A 17797-nucleotide genomic window follows, 5' to 3' on the forward strand; every position below is an offset into this window, starting at 1 on the left:
CTAACAACAATATCTGTGGATTCTTGAGAACAAGCGTGTTAGCTGAGTTTATTATTTTTGTCTGTTATTTTGGAATAGGAAATGCATACTATACATTTAAATCCTGACTTAGTTCGTTTTCATTTTTGTTTATAAAGGTTCCAACATGATATCATGCATCTGTCTTGGTCACCTAATGGCAGCTCTCCATGCTGCTTGATTTCTGGCAGCCTCCCTATTCAGTCCCTTATCCGGTAGGTCACACTCTGTGACCTCATCCCAGGTCTTTTACGGTCTGCCTTCCACAGCCGTATCCTTTGTTCATTCTAACTTTCCAAGCCCCCCCCCCCCCTTTTTTTTTTTAATGCATGCAAGAAGAAATCAAAGGCCAGAGGCCCACATATTGTTCCCCCCAAGAAAAAAACAAAAGCAGGTTAACAGAGAGCCAAATTCAAGATCTGTTCATTTTGAGATGCTTGGACACACTGCATTTGAAAGACTGGAGGTCATAGGCAATAGGAAATACAGACGCAGGAAGACAGTTCCAGAGTTGCCATCCCTCTATCTCTCCTCATCACAGCACCAATTCATTTCAATATCTTCTCAATTCTTCAGTCTTAAACCTAGCCCCCCCCTGACCTTGCATTTAAGAATGTGCTACACATCCACCTAATCATTGTCATTTCTGCATGTTTGAGCCAACGAATGTCCTCTTCCTTTACTGCTTAGGTCTCACTTCTATATGGCACTGCAATCCTTACACATGCCACATACAGAGATCCCTTAGCATGGAAGGAGAGAGCCCTCTACATGTCAGGAGAGGTAACAGCTTTCTGAACTTCTTCTAACCTCTCCTCACACAAGCCTCAGAGGTAGCTCCAGCCCCTCCTCCAGTACATAACATATATCCCAAATAACAAAACTTTTCCACATGCTCAAGAGACTTGCCAGCAAGAAAATCTTTTCATGCCTGACAATTTCCACATGTTCTTCCCAACACACCACACACACGAATCAGCACTATCTTGGCAGTCTACCTCTAATACCACTACATCTCTAAGGCACCTGCTTATCACAAATACTGCCCAAGATGGACATACTCCCACTGTCTTGTGGCAAACCTCATATGGCCACTCTTCCTCCTCTTTGACAGTACTGCAGCCAGCCCTAGATACCATCACTTGTTTTATGTGCATTTACTCTCATGCCCTTGTGCGTCATACCATCTCTCCACTTCTTGAATCTTTCCTCCACCTTCTTTTATTCTCTGCAATCAACACTAAGTCATCAGCATACAACATCATAACTATAATTTCCCTTTCCCATTGTATTTCTTGCCTTAACAGTGATATTTCTAGAGCTTTATTCTTCTGATGATACCTTTCAGTCCTCAAGAGATAAACAACTAGTCTTCTGGTTTGTTCTCCCCTTTTTAACCCCTTAAACGCGGATCGTCGCTTTTGCGATGATCGCCAAAAAGGACATAACGGCGGATCGTCGCGTTTGCGATTTGAGTTAATTTTGAATAAACATGGGCAAGCCTGTTGCAGCTGGTATTGTCTATCAGTACTTCCACCCTTTAGCTACAATTAGCATACTTGACCTTTGTACTACTGACTTCCGTTGTTGCCAAGTATCCCCCCCCCCACCCCACCACCACGGCCCAGCCAGCCTGGCGTGATATATGGCAGCGCGCTGACTGTTCAGAACTTTCAATCTGCACTCTCCTCTCACAAGCAGTTTATGCTAATAGGAAACGCTTGTTTCCCCAGTTGTCACGCTAGCTTTTTCTTGCGCAGTTTTCCCTTGTTTAGCGTCAGTTTACCGCAGGCTTTCAAAGTGACATTATGGCGAGTTCTAGCTCTTCCGAGTCAGTGCGAGCGGCCGACAGGAACGAGAATAAAGTGACGGGCATAAGGCAGAATAAAAGCGCGCCGCGGTGGTCTTTATCATTCCCGCTTCACATTACTGGCAGTGACGGTGAATTTTATTGCCGTAATAGTGACATGCAAGCCTTTGGGAAGTACCATGATTGAAAATAATGCAGTATAAGTGTTTTTAGTTGTGAAAATGGAAATGTTTGAGTGACGGGAAGACCGCTGCCGCGCTGCATGTCGGCCGTATGCTCCTTTGATTTTAGCCTTATTTTCAGTGCTTATTGTACAAATACGGATTCCAAACTACCTGTATGTTGTAGTATAAAGTTTACTGTGACAGAATGAGGCTGTGGTAGAGGGGAAACCAGGTTGCTGGAGGTGTGAAAGTGAAGATTTTGTTACCCAACTTTGCAAGTCTCCACAAGTCCTTGGGTAGTCCACGAAGGCTCAACACCTGTCTCTGAAGAAAGCTGAATGTAAGTACTATCTGCCATACCAAGTATAATGTTCTAGGGTTAATCTCTGATTTTTGGCTAATATTTTCCTACAGGTACTCAGACCGCGATCCAACCCCGCCACACGGGGGGGGGGGGTCAGCTGTCCATGGCCACGTTTTAGGGGTTAAACAGGATCCTTTCTGCTCATATAGAAGGTACAAGTCAGTTTTTTTTAATCCTCTCCCTGAAGGAAATTGCAGTTTGTTTTGAGGTGTCATGAACCTCCTCAATAAGTGCTATTTGAAACTTCAAGCACTACACCCTGATAGTTAAGTAACTTGGCAGGTTTTAGAATAAAACCCCTGTTCACTAGCTCAGAGGATGTAATGCTCCTTTTACTGCCCTCCTTGGCTTGCATTAAATTCCTTGCCACCTTAATGCTTCCTTCCTATTGACTTATGTCTCTTTTTTGTGGGTATTTGGAATGTATACAGTACTGTGAGACTGAGCACCAGTGTTGGTATTTTGACTTATGCCTCTTTGTTGTGGGTATTAGGAATGTATACAGTACTGTGAGACTGAGCACCAGTGTTGGCATTTAAAAGTCCAGTGGGTAATAAAATTAGCTGGTTAAGAGGTGGTCCACAGATTGTAGGTACCTAGCCAATATTTTTCATCAATGATGTCTCTTTTTCACAGGGCTGTTTGTGCTACCAAGTTCAACTTGGGTGGCCAAGGCTGGCCACTTTCACCTTAAATGTCAGGACTGATTAGCCTAGCCCGAACCCCTTGTGCTCCTGATGGGGCAGAAAGAATTGGATTATACAGTTACATACATTAATACATTTCATTGCATAGAATATTGTTCTGAGTTTCACGAGGATTTTATTTTTTTTTTCTTTCCCAGTACTTGCTGAATTCGTAGAGACAAGGGTTGCTTCAGGGTTTAGATATGACTGTGCATTTAGAGTTGTTTGGTGCTGTGAAAATGTTTGGTGTGGTGGGTATGTGCCTAACATGTTTGTGTGTGTTCTTAATTGTTTTTTTAGAGGAATGAACCAAACTCGTACTGTCTTGTGTTTTGAACCACTTTTATCATTCATGTCTTTAAATTTAAGAATGGATTTGCCACACACTGTTTCATTTGGTAGTACATTTCACTGATCAGTTGCTCTGTTTGGGAAACTGAATTTCCTTATGTCATTATCACCTCTCTTCTTGTACAGTTTCTTGCAATATCCTCTTGATGTTGCTTCCCCATAGATTATATACTCATTTATGTCTATTTTCTCTTTTCCTGTGATGTAGTTATATAACATTTCCTGTGATGCATTTGTATAACATAATCATGTCTCCTCTTTTCCTTCTCTTCTGTAATGTTGGCAGGTTTAATTTTTCGAGTCTTTCTCCATAGCTTAGATCTCTTAAGTTTGATCCCCATATTGTAACTGCCCTTTGTACATTTTCAACCTTATATATGTGTTTTTTGAGATGTGGATTCCAGATTACTGATACACACTCCAGAGTTGGTCTGATGAACGATGTTATTATCTTTCTCATCATGTCTTTATTTATATATGTCAGTGCCACCCTCATAATAGCAAGCAGTGTGTACATGTTCCTTACTTTTTCATGTATGTGGTCAGCCAGTGATTATCTGTTATTGATTATCACTCCTAAATTCTTTTCCTTTTCTGATGTATGCAGGGTTGAACCTCCTAACCAATAGCCCCATTCTGGTCTTTTGTCACTTTTACCAAACTTAATCTATCTATCTATCTATTGCCAGACTCCTCAATCCCGTTCGGGGTGGCCACAAACAAATCGCCTCCACGTCGCCCTGTCCCCCTTCATTTCACTGCCCTGCTTCCAACTCACACACCCCTTTCTCAAATACCTCTCCACCCCATCCCTGCATCTCATCCTTGGCCTCCACCTCACTCACATACACTCTCTTCGTCAGTCTTTCACCCTCCATCCTCTCCACATGGCCAAACTTAATAACGTCATTTGTCCATGCTGAATTCCATTTGCCATCTATTGCCCCATTCATGAAGCTTATTTAATTCCTCCTGTAGCATTTTGCAAGAGTCAGTGTTTGTAATTTCTGTTTGTATTTTTGCATCATCAGCAAACATATTTATGTAGCTTTCATTTCCATTGTTGTTGTCAGTGTCATTTATATTTACTAAAATCATAATTGGTGTCAGCACCGAGCCCTGTGGAACTCCATTTGCCACCTCTCTTCATGATGAGTAATTACCTCTTAGCATTGTTCTAATTTCCCTTTTATTGAGAAAATCTTGCATCCAACAGTACAGATTACCCGTATTTCGCAGCATGTAAGACGCACTTTTTTTGTCTCAAAGTTACCTTAAAATATCCCCATGTGTCCTGCACGCTAGACTAAGGCAGGTTAGCTTGGCTCCATTGAGAAGAAACTCTTATAAAGATGATCATCTCACTGCTTGGCAACCACAGGTGTTTTCTACAGTATACAGACTTGATTTTATTTTTAAAAATAATATACACTAGTGTGTATATGCAGCAGATTTAAGAAACACTCGAGATTAGAAACACACAAAACATTCGCGGGTTTGTTTACAGCTCAGCTGGCTAACATCGTGAAGATATTTAGCGGTTTAGCAATTTAACAGTTTAGCATCGGCACTATTCCAGCAAGCTAACGTACATGATCACTGGTGAACTGTCTGCTAACCTTCTGAAAGGCAATCATGACCACTTTGCTTGCCATCCATTCACTAACTAGCAAAGCAGTCATACTGGAGAAATGCTGGCTAGTGAAACTGCTGAGTCATCAAAACAGACTTTCGTCACGTATGGAAATTCAGTGACCCTAATTAGGTTAGTTTCTTTTGTGACATTTTGTGAGTGTATATATGCAGCAGATATTAAAACACGCAAGTTCAAGAACACAAAGCATTCACGTTTTTTTTTTCAGCTCAACTGGCCAATACCATCAAGGGGTTTAGCGGTTTAGCAACTTAGCAGTTTAGCGTCTAGCGTACACCCTCCTCTAGCAAGCTAACATGCTCACTGGTGAACTGTCTGCTAACCTTCTGAAAGGCAATCATAACCACTTTGCTTGCCATCCACTTACTAACTAGCAAAGCAGTCATACTGGAGAGATGCTGGCAAGCGAACCTGACAAGTCATGAGAATTGATTTTTGTCGCATATGGAAATTCAATCACCCTCATATGGTTGGCTTCTCTTAGTGACATTTTGTTTCATGCCTGACAAGAGTATCATAGAAGTGAACAGCCTTATTATACCAATGGCGAAAATCAGGAAAAACAGTTGTAACGTTAAACAGTACTGCCGGAAGTTACAGCTTCACTTTTTCAGCCAAGTGAAGTACTTTAGCAATGTCTATGTAACTCAGGGCACACCCAGTTATAGTATTTTGTTATGAAAATAGGATAAAATTCACTGAGTAGCGTAACTGATAAATATCTGAAATAGCAGTGCCTGACGGGCATTCATATCAGCGTCCGCCATTTCTGCTGTATTCTTAGCAGACGAAGCGATCAGAATGATTCACTCTCCGCATCTCTGCTGCGTAAGCAAAGCTCTCATGATCGGCGATGGCAATCATTTAGGCTGTAACGTCCTTATTGGTTAGGTTAGGTTAGGTTAGATTGTAAAATCGTTTGCCATTTTGGATGTCACTGCCGAAACGACCGAATCCTAAGGGTGTGGGTGAGAGTTTGGTGTGGGTGTAGTTAAGGAGGTAGGAGTGGGAATAGTCAGGTAGGGGACTGATAATCTGCTTATTATAATCCCTTCAGCCCAGCAACGTATTTTATAGGGTAGTTTATTCATGCTCGCCATATGATTTTATTCAGTTCAGGAAACATGTACTGAGGAGGTTAATGTGGGCTGTATCAAATGCCCTAAGTCTGAATATCGCCAGTGCTCAGTTAAAACGTTTGCCAGGTTAAAGTCGTATGACGTGTGGTATAAGCAATTCAATGGATGGTACTGAGGATCATTTACTGTATGAAAGTGACAGTGAAACAGACAGTGATGATGACCGTGGTGATGACACTTCCAGTGATGCTTCAGGACTCGGGGAAAGTAGTGATGAATTCTCAGGATTTGAAGACGAGTGAAATTTTCACCATGTCAGTAATATGAAGTGAATATAGGTTTTAGGTGATCATGACAGATGCAACCATGGTAAATTTAGGATCAATGGTGCTGTACACCTTTAGTCTTGCACTGACGATGTTTGGATGAATAAATTGTTTGAGATGTTTCATGTCCTTAAGTGATGATATTTATACTGAACAACCAAATACATTTTGATGTTTTTGGCTGGCATATAATAAAGCCACTGGGTACTCCCAAACTGACTGATGTAAATGTTTCAGAGGCGAGCGAATGTTGCGTGTGGTGTGTACACGTGTGTGCGTGTGTGTGTGTGTACCGTAGAGACTAGGAGGCAGCAGTGTTAAGACCAAAAATGGATGTTTTCACAGTTCTTGAATGTTTTGAGATGGATGGATGTTTTTAGCAAATTGTGATAAGTGATATATACATTTTTACTTGTTGATGCTGCAAGGAAAACAGCTGACGGTAAGGGAGTGATACTGGGAGAAGAGGGTAGAGACAGTTGTCTAGCGCTTGGGATGCAGCAGTGTTGCTAAGGGATAGTTTCACCATTCTCGACATGTTTTGAGATGAATGTCTGTTTTTAGTAAATTGTGATCAGTGAAGAACGTATTTTTAACTGTTGATGCTGCAAGGCAAACATAGCTGACAGTGAGGAAGTGATACTGAGAGGAAGGGTAGAGACTGCTGTCTAGTGACTGGGAGGCAGCAGTGTTACTAAGGTGTAATAATGGATGTTTTCACCATACTTGATATGTTTTGAAAATGAATGTCTGTTTATAGTAAATTATGATCAGTGAAGGATGCATTTTTAATTGTTGATGCTGCAAGGCAAACATAGCTGACATTGAGGGAATGATACTGAGAGAAGAGGGTAAAGAGAGCTGTCTATCCTGTTATATTGCTATATTGAACTTTGGTTGTAAAACATTGTAACTTTATTGTTTAATGTGTATTTACAAGTGCTACATTTTTATATTATTTGTGGAGGTATTTACAGGTTAGTGACAGTGCATAAATTAATGATGGTAGTAGTTTGATATGACACTTGAGTCAAGGCAATGTGAGGAAATTCCGTAACAGGTGTGGGGTTCTTTTAGGATAAATGAACTGATGTGAACATTCATTGTACTTTATTTTTGTATTCTGGGTTTTGTTTTCTTTTCTCTTTTCCTGTATCATTCTTTGTACATAAAAGAAGAAACTAAAGGATGATGAGCAGTACTGAATAGATTCTGAAAGGTTAGTGTGTATCTAAGTGATAGTGGCTCATATCAGTTACGTTTTGTCAAGAAGGGGCATTGTTTTCTTTTCCTGTACCATTCTTTGTATATAAAAAAAAAGAAACCAAAGGCTGATGATCAGTAATGAATAGATTCTGAAAGGTGAGTGTGTATCTGTGTGGTAATGGCTCATATCAAGAAACCTTAATGCAGTCTGGTTTGGGCAAACTTTTTTTTCACAGAACTGCCCTTCCAGAATTAAGGTGCGTCTTTCACAATGCTGCGTCTTACATGCCACGAAATATGGTACCTTGAATTCCTCCTTGATGGTACAGTTTCCATAGAAGTCGTTTGTTTGGTACTCTGTCTAATGCCTTCATGAAATGCAAATATGTGCTGTCTACCCAGTCATCTCTTTTCTGTAGTATTTCTGCACCTTTATCAAAGTAGCTTAATAGGATAGTAACACACTATTTTCCCTCTCTAAAACTGAATTGTCGTCCTGTTATCATATTGTGTTTTTTCAGGTGATTTACCCAAATTCTTCATATCAGCTTTTCTAAAATCTTGCATACGACACTGGTCACTGATACCGGTCAGTAGTTAAGTGGAGTTTGTCTGTTTCCTTTCTTGAAAGGAGGCACAGTGTTTGCTTTCTTCCAAATATTAGGTAGTTTACCTTGCCTTAGGTCTTAGGGATTCTTTGAATATTAAATGTATTGGTCTGCTTAACTCTTCTGCACATTCCAGTAATACCCACCATGAAATCTTGTCAGGACCCTTAGCTTTTCTTTTCTCTAATTTCCTCGTTGCTTCCTGGACCTCCTGTTTCAGTATACATATTTGTTAATATGTGTGGGCATTCTTGTTCATTTTCATCTCTTTCAAATCTACTTTCTTTCATAAAACTAGTTGGAAATTTTTGTTGTATACAGTGCTTCTCAAATATCTTCGGCATTGATATAGATTTTCCACTCATCCATGATAGGACTGTATTTTATCTTTTACTTTTGAACTGAATGAAAGGAAGGCAATGATTGATTATGTGTGTGTGGATGAAAGGATGCGAAGATGTGTAAAGGATGCAAGAGTGTATAGAGGTTGGGGGAGTGGACTTTCTGACCACTACTTGGTGGTGGCCAGAATTAGGATGCAAGTAAGATGGAGGAATAGAAGAAGGGAAAGACGAGAGGAAGGAGTAGTTGCAAGGAGAGTGGAAAGGTTACAAGAGGATGAGAAAAAGGCAGAGTATAAGAGAGAAGTGGAGGAACGATTGGGCAAATATGAATTGGAGCAGATGGGAGACGTGGAAGGTTTGTGTAAGATATTTACAGAAGAAATATGTGCAGCATGTGATGTGGTGTGTGGAAGGAAGGGAAGACGGAGGGGGGTGCAAGGAACAGCGTGGTGGACTGAAGAGGTGAAACAGGCTGTGGCACAAAAGAAGAAAGCATACAATGAATGGATGAGAAATAGGGGCGTGGAAGAAGTTGAGAGGCGGAAGAGAGAGTTATATGTGGAAAGGAAGAGAGAGGTGAAAAGATTAATAAGAGAGAGTAAGAAGAGAGTGGATGAGGAATTTGGAAGGAATTTGAGTGTAAAGTGGAGGGACTGTAAGAAAATGTTCTGGAGAGAAGTGAAAAGAGTAAGACAGAGTGGAAGTGAAGTTAGCAGGGGAGTGAAAGATAAACATGGTAGATTACTAGTGGAGAAGGGAGAAAAAGTGAGCAGATGGAGAGAACACTTTAAGGAATTGTTGAACGTAGAGGATGGAAGTAATGCGAGTATAAGTGGCTGGGGAATGGCTGGGAGAAGGAGGGAGGTGAGAAGACAGGAAGAAATCAGTAGGATAGAGGTTGTGGAAGCAATGAAGAAAGTTAAATCGGGGAAAGCCCCAGGAATTGATGGAGTGTGTGGTGAGATGCTGAAGCATGGGGGAGAGATAGTAGTAGAATGGATGTGGAAGATGTGCAGATTGGCCTGGGAGGAAGGTAGAGTCCCGGAGGATTGGAAGTCAGGTATAATTATTCCCTTGTACAAAGGAAAAGGGGAAAAAGAAGTGTGTGGTAATCATAGGGCATTTGTCTTCTTAGTATAATAGGAAAAGTGTATGGTAGGATACTTATAGACAGAGTTAGAGAAAGAACAGAGAAATTAGTTGCAGAAGAACAGGGAGGCTTTAGGAGGGGAAGAGGTTGTGTAGATCAGATATTCATTCTTAGATCTTTAGTGGAAAAGTTTCTAGAGAAGGGAAAGAAGTTGTATGCGGCTTTCATGGATTTGGAGAAAGCATATGACAGGGTGGATAGACAAGGATTGTGGAAAATGTTAAGAATATATGGAGTAGATGGGAAGTTGTTGAATGCTATGAAGAGTATGTACGATGGTGCGAAGGCTGCAGTGCGTGTGGATGGTGAACTAAGTGAATTTTTCTCTTTGAAAGTTGGTTTGAAACAGGGATGTGTCATGTCTCCATGGTTGTTCAATCTGTACATGGATGGGGTAATAAAAGAGGTACAAGGTAGGGTAGTGGATGTTGGAGTGGCCCTGGTGAGAGAGGATAGTGTTTGGAAACTCCCTGTACTGTTGTTTGCAGATGATACTGTGTTGTTGAGTGAAGATGAAGGGGAGCTGCAAGGCTTGGTGGATGAGTTTGAGAGAGTGTGTAAGAAACGGAACCTAAAGGTGAATGTAGGGAAGAGTAAAGTGATGGTCTTTGAGAGAGGTGAAGTCAGTGAATGTATAGCGAGGTTGGATTGTGAGGAATTGGAAAATGTGAGTACGTTTAAGTATTTGGGTAGTGTGATGAGTAAGGATGGAGGTTTGGAGGGTGAAGTGCTTGAAAGGGTACAGCAGGGAAGAAAGGTTGCTGGTTCTTTGAAAGCAGTGATAAGAAACAGGGAAGTGAGCATGGAAGTAAAAAAGTTACTACATGACAGTATTGTGATACCAACTCTAACGTACGGAAGTGAAGCTTGGACATTGTTGGAAGGACACAAGTCAAGAGTGAGAGCAGTGGAAATGAGTTATTTAAGAGGAGCCTGTGGAGTCACGTGGAGAGACAGGCTGACGAATGAGGATATAAAGGAGCGTTGTGGTGTTGATGTGGATGTGATAGGAAGCCTTGTGAGGAACACACTGAGGTGGTTTGGCCATGTGGAGAGGATGGAGGGTGAAAGACTGACGAAGAGAGTGTATGTGAGTGAGGTGGAGGGTGGAAGAGGGAGGGGGAGACCGAGGATGAGATGGAGGGATGGGGTGGAGAGGTATATGAGAGAGGGGGGTGTGAGTTGGGAGCAGGGTAGTGAAATGGCGGGGGACAGGGCGACTTGGAGGCGATTTGTTTGTGGCCACCCCAAACGGGATTGAGGCGTCTGGCAATAGATAGATAGATAGACTTCTGTTTTGCTTAGTATGTAGCTTTAAAACAACTTCAGCTGATCAGTATTTTACTTATAATGTCTTCCTCAAACTGCCTTTGAGTTTCTCTCCTTATCCCTGTATAATCATTTCCTACTTGTTTGTAGTTGTTAAATGCTCTCTTACTCTTTTGTCGTCTGTATCTGATCCATAGCAAAACTTCTTTTCTCTTTTGCATTTAGAATTAATGTTAAAACAATTCTTTATCCATATTTCCGTTTCCTTGTGCTGTGGGACATAATTCTGGACTCCTGTTTGGTAAAATTCACCTACCTTATCATATAACATTAATATCTTGTAGTCTTGGCTCCTTTTCCCAATCTATATTCTTAAAGTATCTCTTTAGGTCATGATAGCTGCCTTTTTTGTAGTTTAGGCTCTTTTTGTAATTTTCATCATCTTTAACCCCTACCGTCCCAGGCATTATTGCAAGTTTATACCCACCCAATCCCGAACCAAAAATGGATAAAATTTTTATTTGCAGAAAACAATCCAAAAGGACATAAATCAAGGAAAAGCAAAAAAAAGTACTCCTTATAGGAGAAATAAGTGCAGGATGGCTGTCCATCATGTTTCTAGCCCAGTTTCCCAAGCCGTGAGCTACGTTTTCCCACCCAGCTGGGCGGGATGAGAGAGAACAGGCGAGGAGAAAGAGGGATTCCCCTTTCTCGGTGTCCTCCACTAGCTCATATTCCTCCCCAGAATAGTTATCCAGGTCCTTCTCTTCTGAAGAATCACTAAATGAAGGGACAGAAGGGTCCATGTGACAATTTCAACAGCCTCCTCCAGCCCAATGAGGCGGAAAACTGGCGTGATTTTCGCGACATCCTGACTCTCTGAAGGACAGTGGCACACTGATGTATGATGTTAACCACCCACGCAGAACCAAACTCAGTACTACAACTGCTTGGATACAGTGTTGCCAGTACATTAAGCTACTCCTTAGCGAAAACTAAGCTAGATTAAAGCAATTTGAGACGTGCTACAGTGCTCGAATTTTGCTGTCGGCACCATCACGTCGCTGAGATTAATCGAGACATTTTGTACTGTCGGCACCATGCTGATGGCGGGATTGTACGGGTTAACTATACCAATTGCTATCCTGAAATTGTAGTCTAATGTTGTATGATCATTTTTGCCGAGTGGGTGGCGATAGATTATATGAGGCCCCTAATAACATAGTGTACCGAACGCCACGTGTTGAAAACGGAGAAAAACGCAGTTAAAGTTGCGTAACTTTCAAAATGCCATAACTTTGGAACTGGTGAATATTTTTTAGTGCTTTTTTTTTTATATTTTAGCTTGAAGTTCGTACTTTCATGTCATGCTAATCTTGGTAGAAGAGAAATTAGTAGCATTCTGAAAGGTACAACAATAGCTGCATTTTTCTCCAGTGTGTTTATTGAGAGACAAAACATACTCTAAGCAAGCATTTTTAACAATCAAACCAACCAAAGATATCAATGGGAAATGTTTACAAAAGCAAAATAGATGTATATAATACTATTTTCAGAAATTAAAAACCATTTTAAACAAAAGAATCTTTCATTTTAGCCATTTGGGAATAATGGTAAGCTTGTTTTCGGTAATGAAATGGACCAGCAGCTTTTTGCTCACTACTAGAGTCACTCATGTTCTCAAGACAATGAGAAAAAACACTAAAACAGCCTGAAAATAGCCAGTTAATCCAGGCAGTGTTCTAGGCCGGCTGGTTAACAAAAAACTGTGTCATGTCGCGACAGATTCCCAGAACACAGTTGCAAATGTCATGCTGAGCTCTCTGCCTTTCCCATATTCTGTACATTATGGCTAACTTACCCTTAAAATCATGCAATTTTATGCTAATATATTCCATTATGTTAGAATAATGGTACAATAATTAATAATGCTATGAAAAAAATGCGTGGCTGTGAGCATAAAGAACTGCTAGTATCTGGTAACACCAGACATGTTGCTGGGAGACATTTGGTACATGCTGTGACCACATGAAGGCTTGTCGTCGCACTGAGGTGAAGCAGGTAGTAAGACCATGTTACAGAAGGGGAATTTGGACCCTAATGCTAGTTCCTTTCTGTACCTCGTGGTTGCTTTCCACATCAAAGAGGGTTTGGGCTACATAGTGGTATACTTAACACGGTTCCGTTTGCAGTGGCGCTCGGTACACTATGTTATTAGGGGCCTCATATTGTCACATTCATTTTCTTGCCTAGTGAATATGGGATATTATAATGAGGGGTCTTCTGGTCCTCTTTTTCTGGTGTTCTCATTTATATGTTGTGTTGGAAAAATTTCCTGTATGAGATCCAGAAGCTTTTGATCCAACAATTTTCATAGCTTCTAACATGCAGAGCATTCCGGTTTATATTTCTTCCGTTCTATATAGTAGGGCTCTTAAACTAAGAATTGTCATTCTGCCAGGTCTCCATATTCACCTGTGCCCCATGTCTTTGTCTTGGTTGGCAGATATAAATTTGTCACAATTATTTTATATTCCAGCGTACAAATCTGTACTGCAATGGATTCTACTTGTGAGGGTATGTCAAGTTCCATCTCTGACTTGGATGCTTTTCTCTCTTAGTATCATAACTCCTCCTTTTTTTTTTTTTTTTTTTTTCTGTCTCTTTGCCAAATATTGTACTCATCCAAATTTAAGGAGTCGTTTGATATCTTTAGGGTTAATTTTGTTTCTGTTAGACAAATAATATGAAGCTTATTTTTTATGATTTAGTCTTTTATCTTTAACCCGCCTTGTCGCAGAGACGTGAATTCACTTTCTCACATGATGTGCACTGTGCACTCATATCCCGGAGACGTAAATTAACGTGTTAACATTGCAAGGTCCCTAATTTGCACAATTTTCAATTTTCGCGAGTGTTTTCGCGAGTGATTTTTGGCACGTATACACGGGACACCTTCCTCTATTCCTCTACAAGATGCCAAGCAGGGACAATGCCTTACACTGCATAACCTTCCCCCCCCCCCCCGCATGCCATTGTCTTGGCAATTCACCAGTTACCAGTGACCTGGCCAATAAAGACATTCAGGGCCAGAGTGATTCCCGAATCGATGACAATGTGGAGGACAAAATTTACATAGCATTAGAGGAAGAAACAGTCAGAAATGATTATCAGGTAATGTGGGAAAAAAAGTTCATGAATGGTGATGAGTTAGTGAGTGAAACAATGCTTATATTGCCTATATTACTGTTTGAAAACCAATATACTCTTGTATTACATATAAATTCATACCAAGTAAATAAATAAATACTGTTTATGAGTGGATAAAATAGTTACCCTCCCATAGAACTCGTTTTCTTTGGTGCCAGCCTGTTAGAAAACCCAGTCAGGTAAGGAGGTACTTGTACCTGGATTGAGTATTTTAAACCTCAGGTGAGCGATTTCTCTATGAATTTTCGATGTTTCTCACCAAAAGCGAATGTTTGAGCCTAAAAAAAAAAAGGTCCAAAAATGTCGGGACTGGGGCGTACCACTGTCCAGAAAATGTCGGGATTGGGCGGGTTAATAATTTGGATACCATTCCATCTACATTTGAGTACATCAGCTTTGCCATATTGTTCACATATTTGACATTGTTGAGTTTACCATCTTACTTTTATTTAGTCCCTGCTGTTTATGTGCCTTTTTCATATTTTGTAAAAAAATGTACTTTCTTCATCTGACCCTCCAGCATTCTTTCTTTTTTGCTTCTTCCCTCTTTTCTTTTAGTAATCCCCATGCCTAATGAGTTAGGCATCTTTTTATCCATACTTCTTTGTATTTCTCTGATTCCTCAAGTTTGTTAACATTTTTTCATACCATACAGTGTTCACACTTTGGAAGGTTACTTTCATGGGCTTTGACTTGTTTCTCTCATGTTTCCTCAGCCCCTTAAATTCCTCTACATCTTTTTCACAAATTTCCTTTGATAATGCTTTCAATATGTTCATTATATTTACCATCTCCTTGTTATCTCTGGTGATTCCATTGCTTACTTCTTCTTCATCTTTACCAATGATGGCTGTAGATTTGTTAATCCCAGCTGTTTCCATAATCAGCCTTGGGTTTTTTCTTCTGATTTCTTTCATTTCTCTTGTCATGTCTTTTGCTTCAACCTTGTTTTGTAGATCTTGACCTGTTTTTGCTACTTCTGCCCATGTATTGTGTACTTCCTCTGTGTAACTTTTCATCATTTCATTTGCCTGAATTATCTTCTCATCAGTGTCTGCTTTGTTCTGTCAGATTACCTGCTTGTCAAATTATGTCTTTATCATTATTGTACTCCTTCAAAACTCTCTCATGTGTGGCTATTATATTTCCCATTTCATTCATTTTCTTCTTCAGAATGTCAGCCTCAGCTTGTAGCTCACCTATTGTTGCATCTTTTCTGTTCAGTTCCTTTACCAGTTCCTCATTTTTTTTCCTTTTGTTGGTACAGTTCCTTCCATACTTAATCCAGTTCCAGTTTAAGAGTTTCCACCTGATTAATCACTTTCTCTGCTAATTTATTAAATGTAACCAGTTCCACCAGGTCTGTGTAATCATCATTTTGTTCATACTGTTTCTCTTCCTCATACCAAGATGCACTTCTTGAAAGTACACCATCTTGCGGAGAGATACTTTCTAGTTACGGTTTAGCATCTCTATTATGTCAGTGTTCAAAATTTACCCAGCACTCGTCTGTTGTAATTAACCCGGTGCCTGTCTATTTACTTACTCCACAAATTCCTTACAGCTCTGATTATTGATATACTTTCTTTGGACTTTACTTTTTTGCTCTTACTTACTCTGTGATATTAAATCATCAGTAATTTAGCTTACTGAGCATGTCTCATTTATAGATACACTTTGGTATTGGATGCAGCTGGGCAGAGCACGGTGATACACGTCTGCCCTCTCTCATGTTTCACTTTGTGTGTGTGTGTGCGGTGTGTGTGTGTGCGTGGGTATGTGCGTGCGTGCTTGTGTGTATGTGTAAATAAGTCATTTGTTCCACAGTATCTCACCTTCATGCACATAATTGCTGCTGGAGATTGTGGAGAACTGGCAGTCAGCTACATAGGTAATAGTGAAATACAAATGTCTTAGCGACAGTAAACCAATTGCCTGATTGATGACAAAACAGTGGCTTTAAATGAGTGACTAAATCAATGACTTATTGTAATTAATAGTGTTCTTGTGGCAGAATGCATTTGATCACAGTGAGGCAGAACGAGAAGGCAAGATCATCCCCTGTCCGGGTGTGGATGCAGAGTATGATGAGGCCGTGAGACAGATTAAAACTACAAAGGACAGGCTAGCAGCGTATCTTAAGGAACAGTGCTCATACTTTGGGACCAAGGTCAGTATTTGGGTCTTTCCATCATGACGTATTTGTTTATTTTATTCATGATACCTCCAGTGCTGGAGAGATGCAATCATGTAGGTGCACTGATATAGCTGGGCAACTCTCCTCCCCAGTCATACATACATCCTACACATCTGCCCAGTTATACATACATACTGCTCTTCAGTCCAGTTGTACATACATCCCCCAGCTCCTTCCCTCCAAAAGAGGGATGATGGAATGCTGGAAAAATGCAACTCCCAGAATGCAGTTCACTAAGACTGTGTGAGATATGCATGTTTTGACAAATTGTATTACACTGACTTATACAAATGTTCATACATTTTGTATGAAATGGCTGTCACATTGACAGTATGATATACATATTTTATGTGGGGTTTATGCAGTGTATAGTTGCCCATGGGAATTTCTTTCCCTCACTGATGACTTTGGCTTACACATACATGTGCCAGAGTTGTATTGATGAAATAAGTGTGTGAATGTACACGTCACATGCTGACAACTTGTCAATGATATTGATCATTAATGCTGCACCTGATACAGGTCTGTCTCTAGTGCACAAATCATTCAGTTTTTATGTGGATGATGGATGTCCCATGGATACATACTTTCATTTTCCAGGATCTAACAAAAACTTTTTTTTTTTTTTTTTTCCACATGTTGCTGATGGGGAGGGGAAAGATGGAAAATATAGAGTTTCAGATAAATAAAGGAGGGATTGTGTGTGTGTGTGTGTGTGTGTGTGCACACATTTATGTATTTGTGTTCTGGAGGATATGAGGTAAGCTCGAGATATCCCACCTCCAGTTAATAATAATAATAATCTGGCCTTTTGTTTCTCAAAAGCGCCAGTTCTTCCTTTTGGGAATTCAGTAGCGCTCGACACACACACATTATTTTTACAATTACAAGAAATGTGACATTTCTTGTATATAATACAGGCTAAATCATATATACATGAAAGTGGCAATAATTAAACCCTATAATCATCCGTCATAGTACCTCTCTCCAGGTCGTAGCATTTTGAAAAAAGAAAGGCTTTCAGCTGTCTCTTAAAGGATTCAACAGTAGAGAGTTGTCTTATGGACAATGGCAATCTGTTATATAATCTAGGGGCTCTATATGCAAAAGAACGATCAGAGAAAGATGACTGGTGAATGGCTCCTGGCTCATCAAGACGCAAGGAATCATCTTCACTGCGTAACATCACACCCGGGCGTGTCGATGGGAGTTTTAACAATTCAGCAAGATACTTCGGTTCACCAAACTTAAGACCCTTGAATGTAATAAGACACAGTTTAAATTCAATTCTAGCCTTTACTCAATCAGAAACGGGGTAGTTGAGGTTCTCGGGGGGAGACCAAAGATAAGCCGTGCCGCCC

General features: G+C 40.4%; 1 protein-coding gene across 1 annotated transcript in view; it reads left to right on the forward strand.

The window, feature by feature from the left end:
- Msh6 (DNA mismatch repair protein Msh6) overlaps positions 1-17797 on the forward strand; it is a 746240-nt gene that overhangs the window by 530714 nt on the left and 197729 nt on the right. Inside the window, exon 17 of the mRNA XM_080274091.1 lies at positions 16254-16409. Within this exon, the coding sequence (XP_080130217.1) occupies positions 16254-16409 (156 nt within the window). The remainder of the gene's footprint in view (positions 1-16253; positions 16410-17797) is intronic.

Source organism: Coenobita brevimanus, chromosome 57, assembly GCF_032717465.1.
Source record: "Coenobita brevimanus isolate Jiangsu-jjx chromosome 57, ASM3271746v2, whole genome shotgun sequence".
Lineage (NCBI taxonomy): Eukaryota > Metazoa > Arthropoda > Malacostraca > Decapoda > Coenobitidae > Coenobita > Coenobita brevimanus.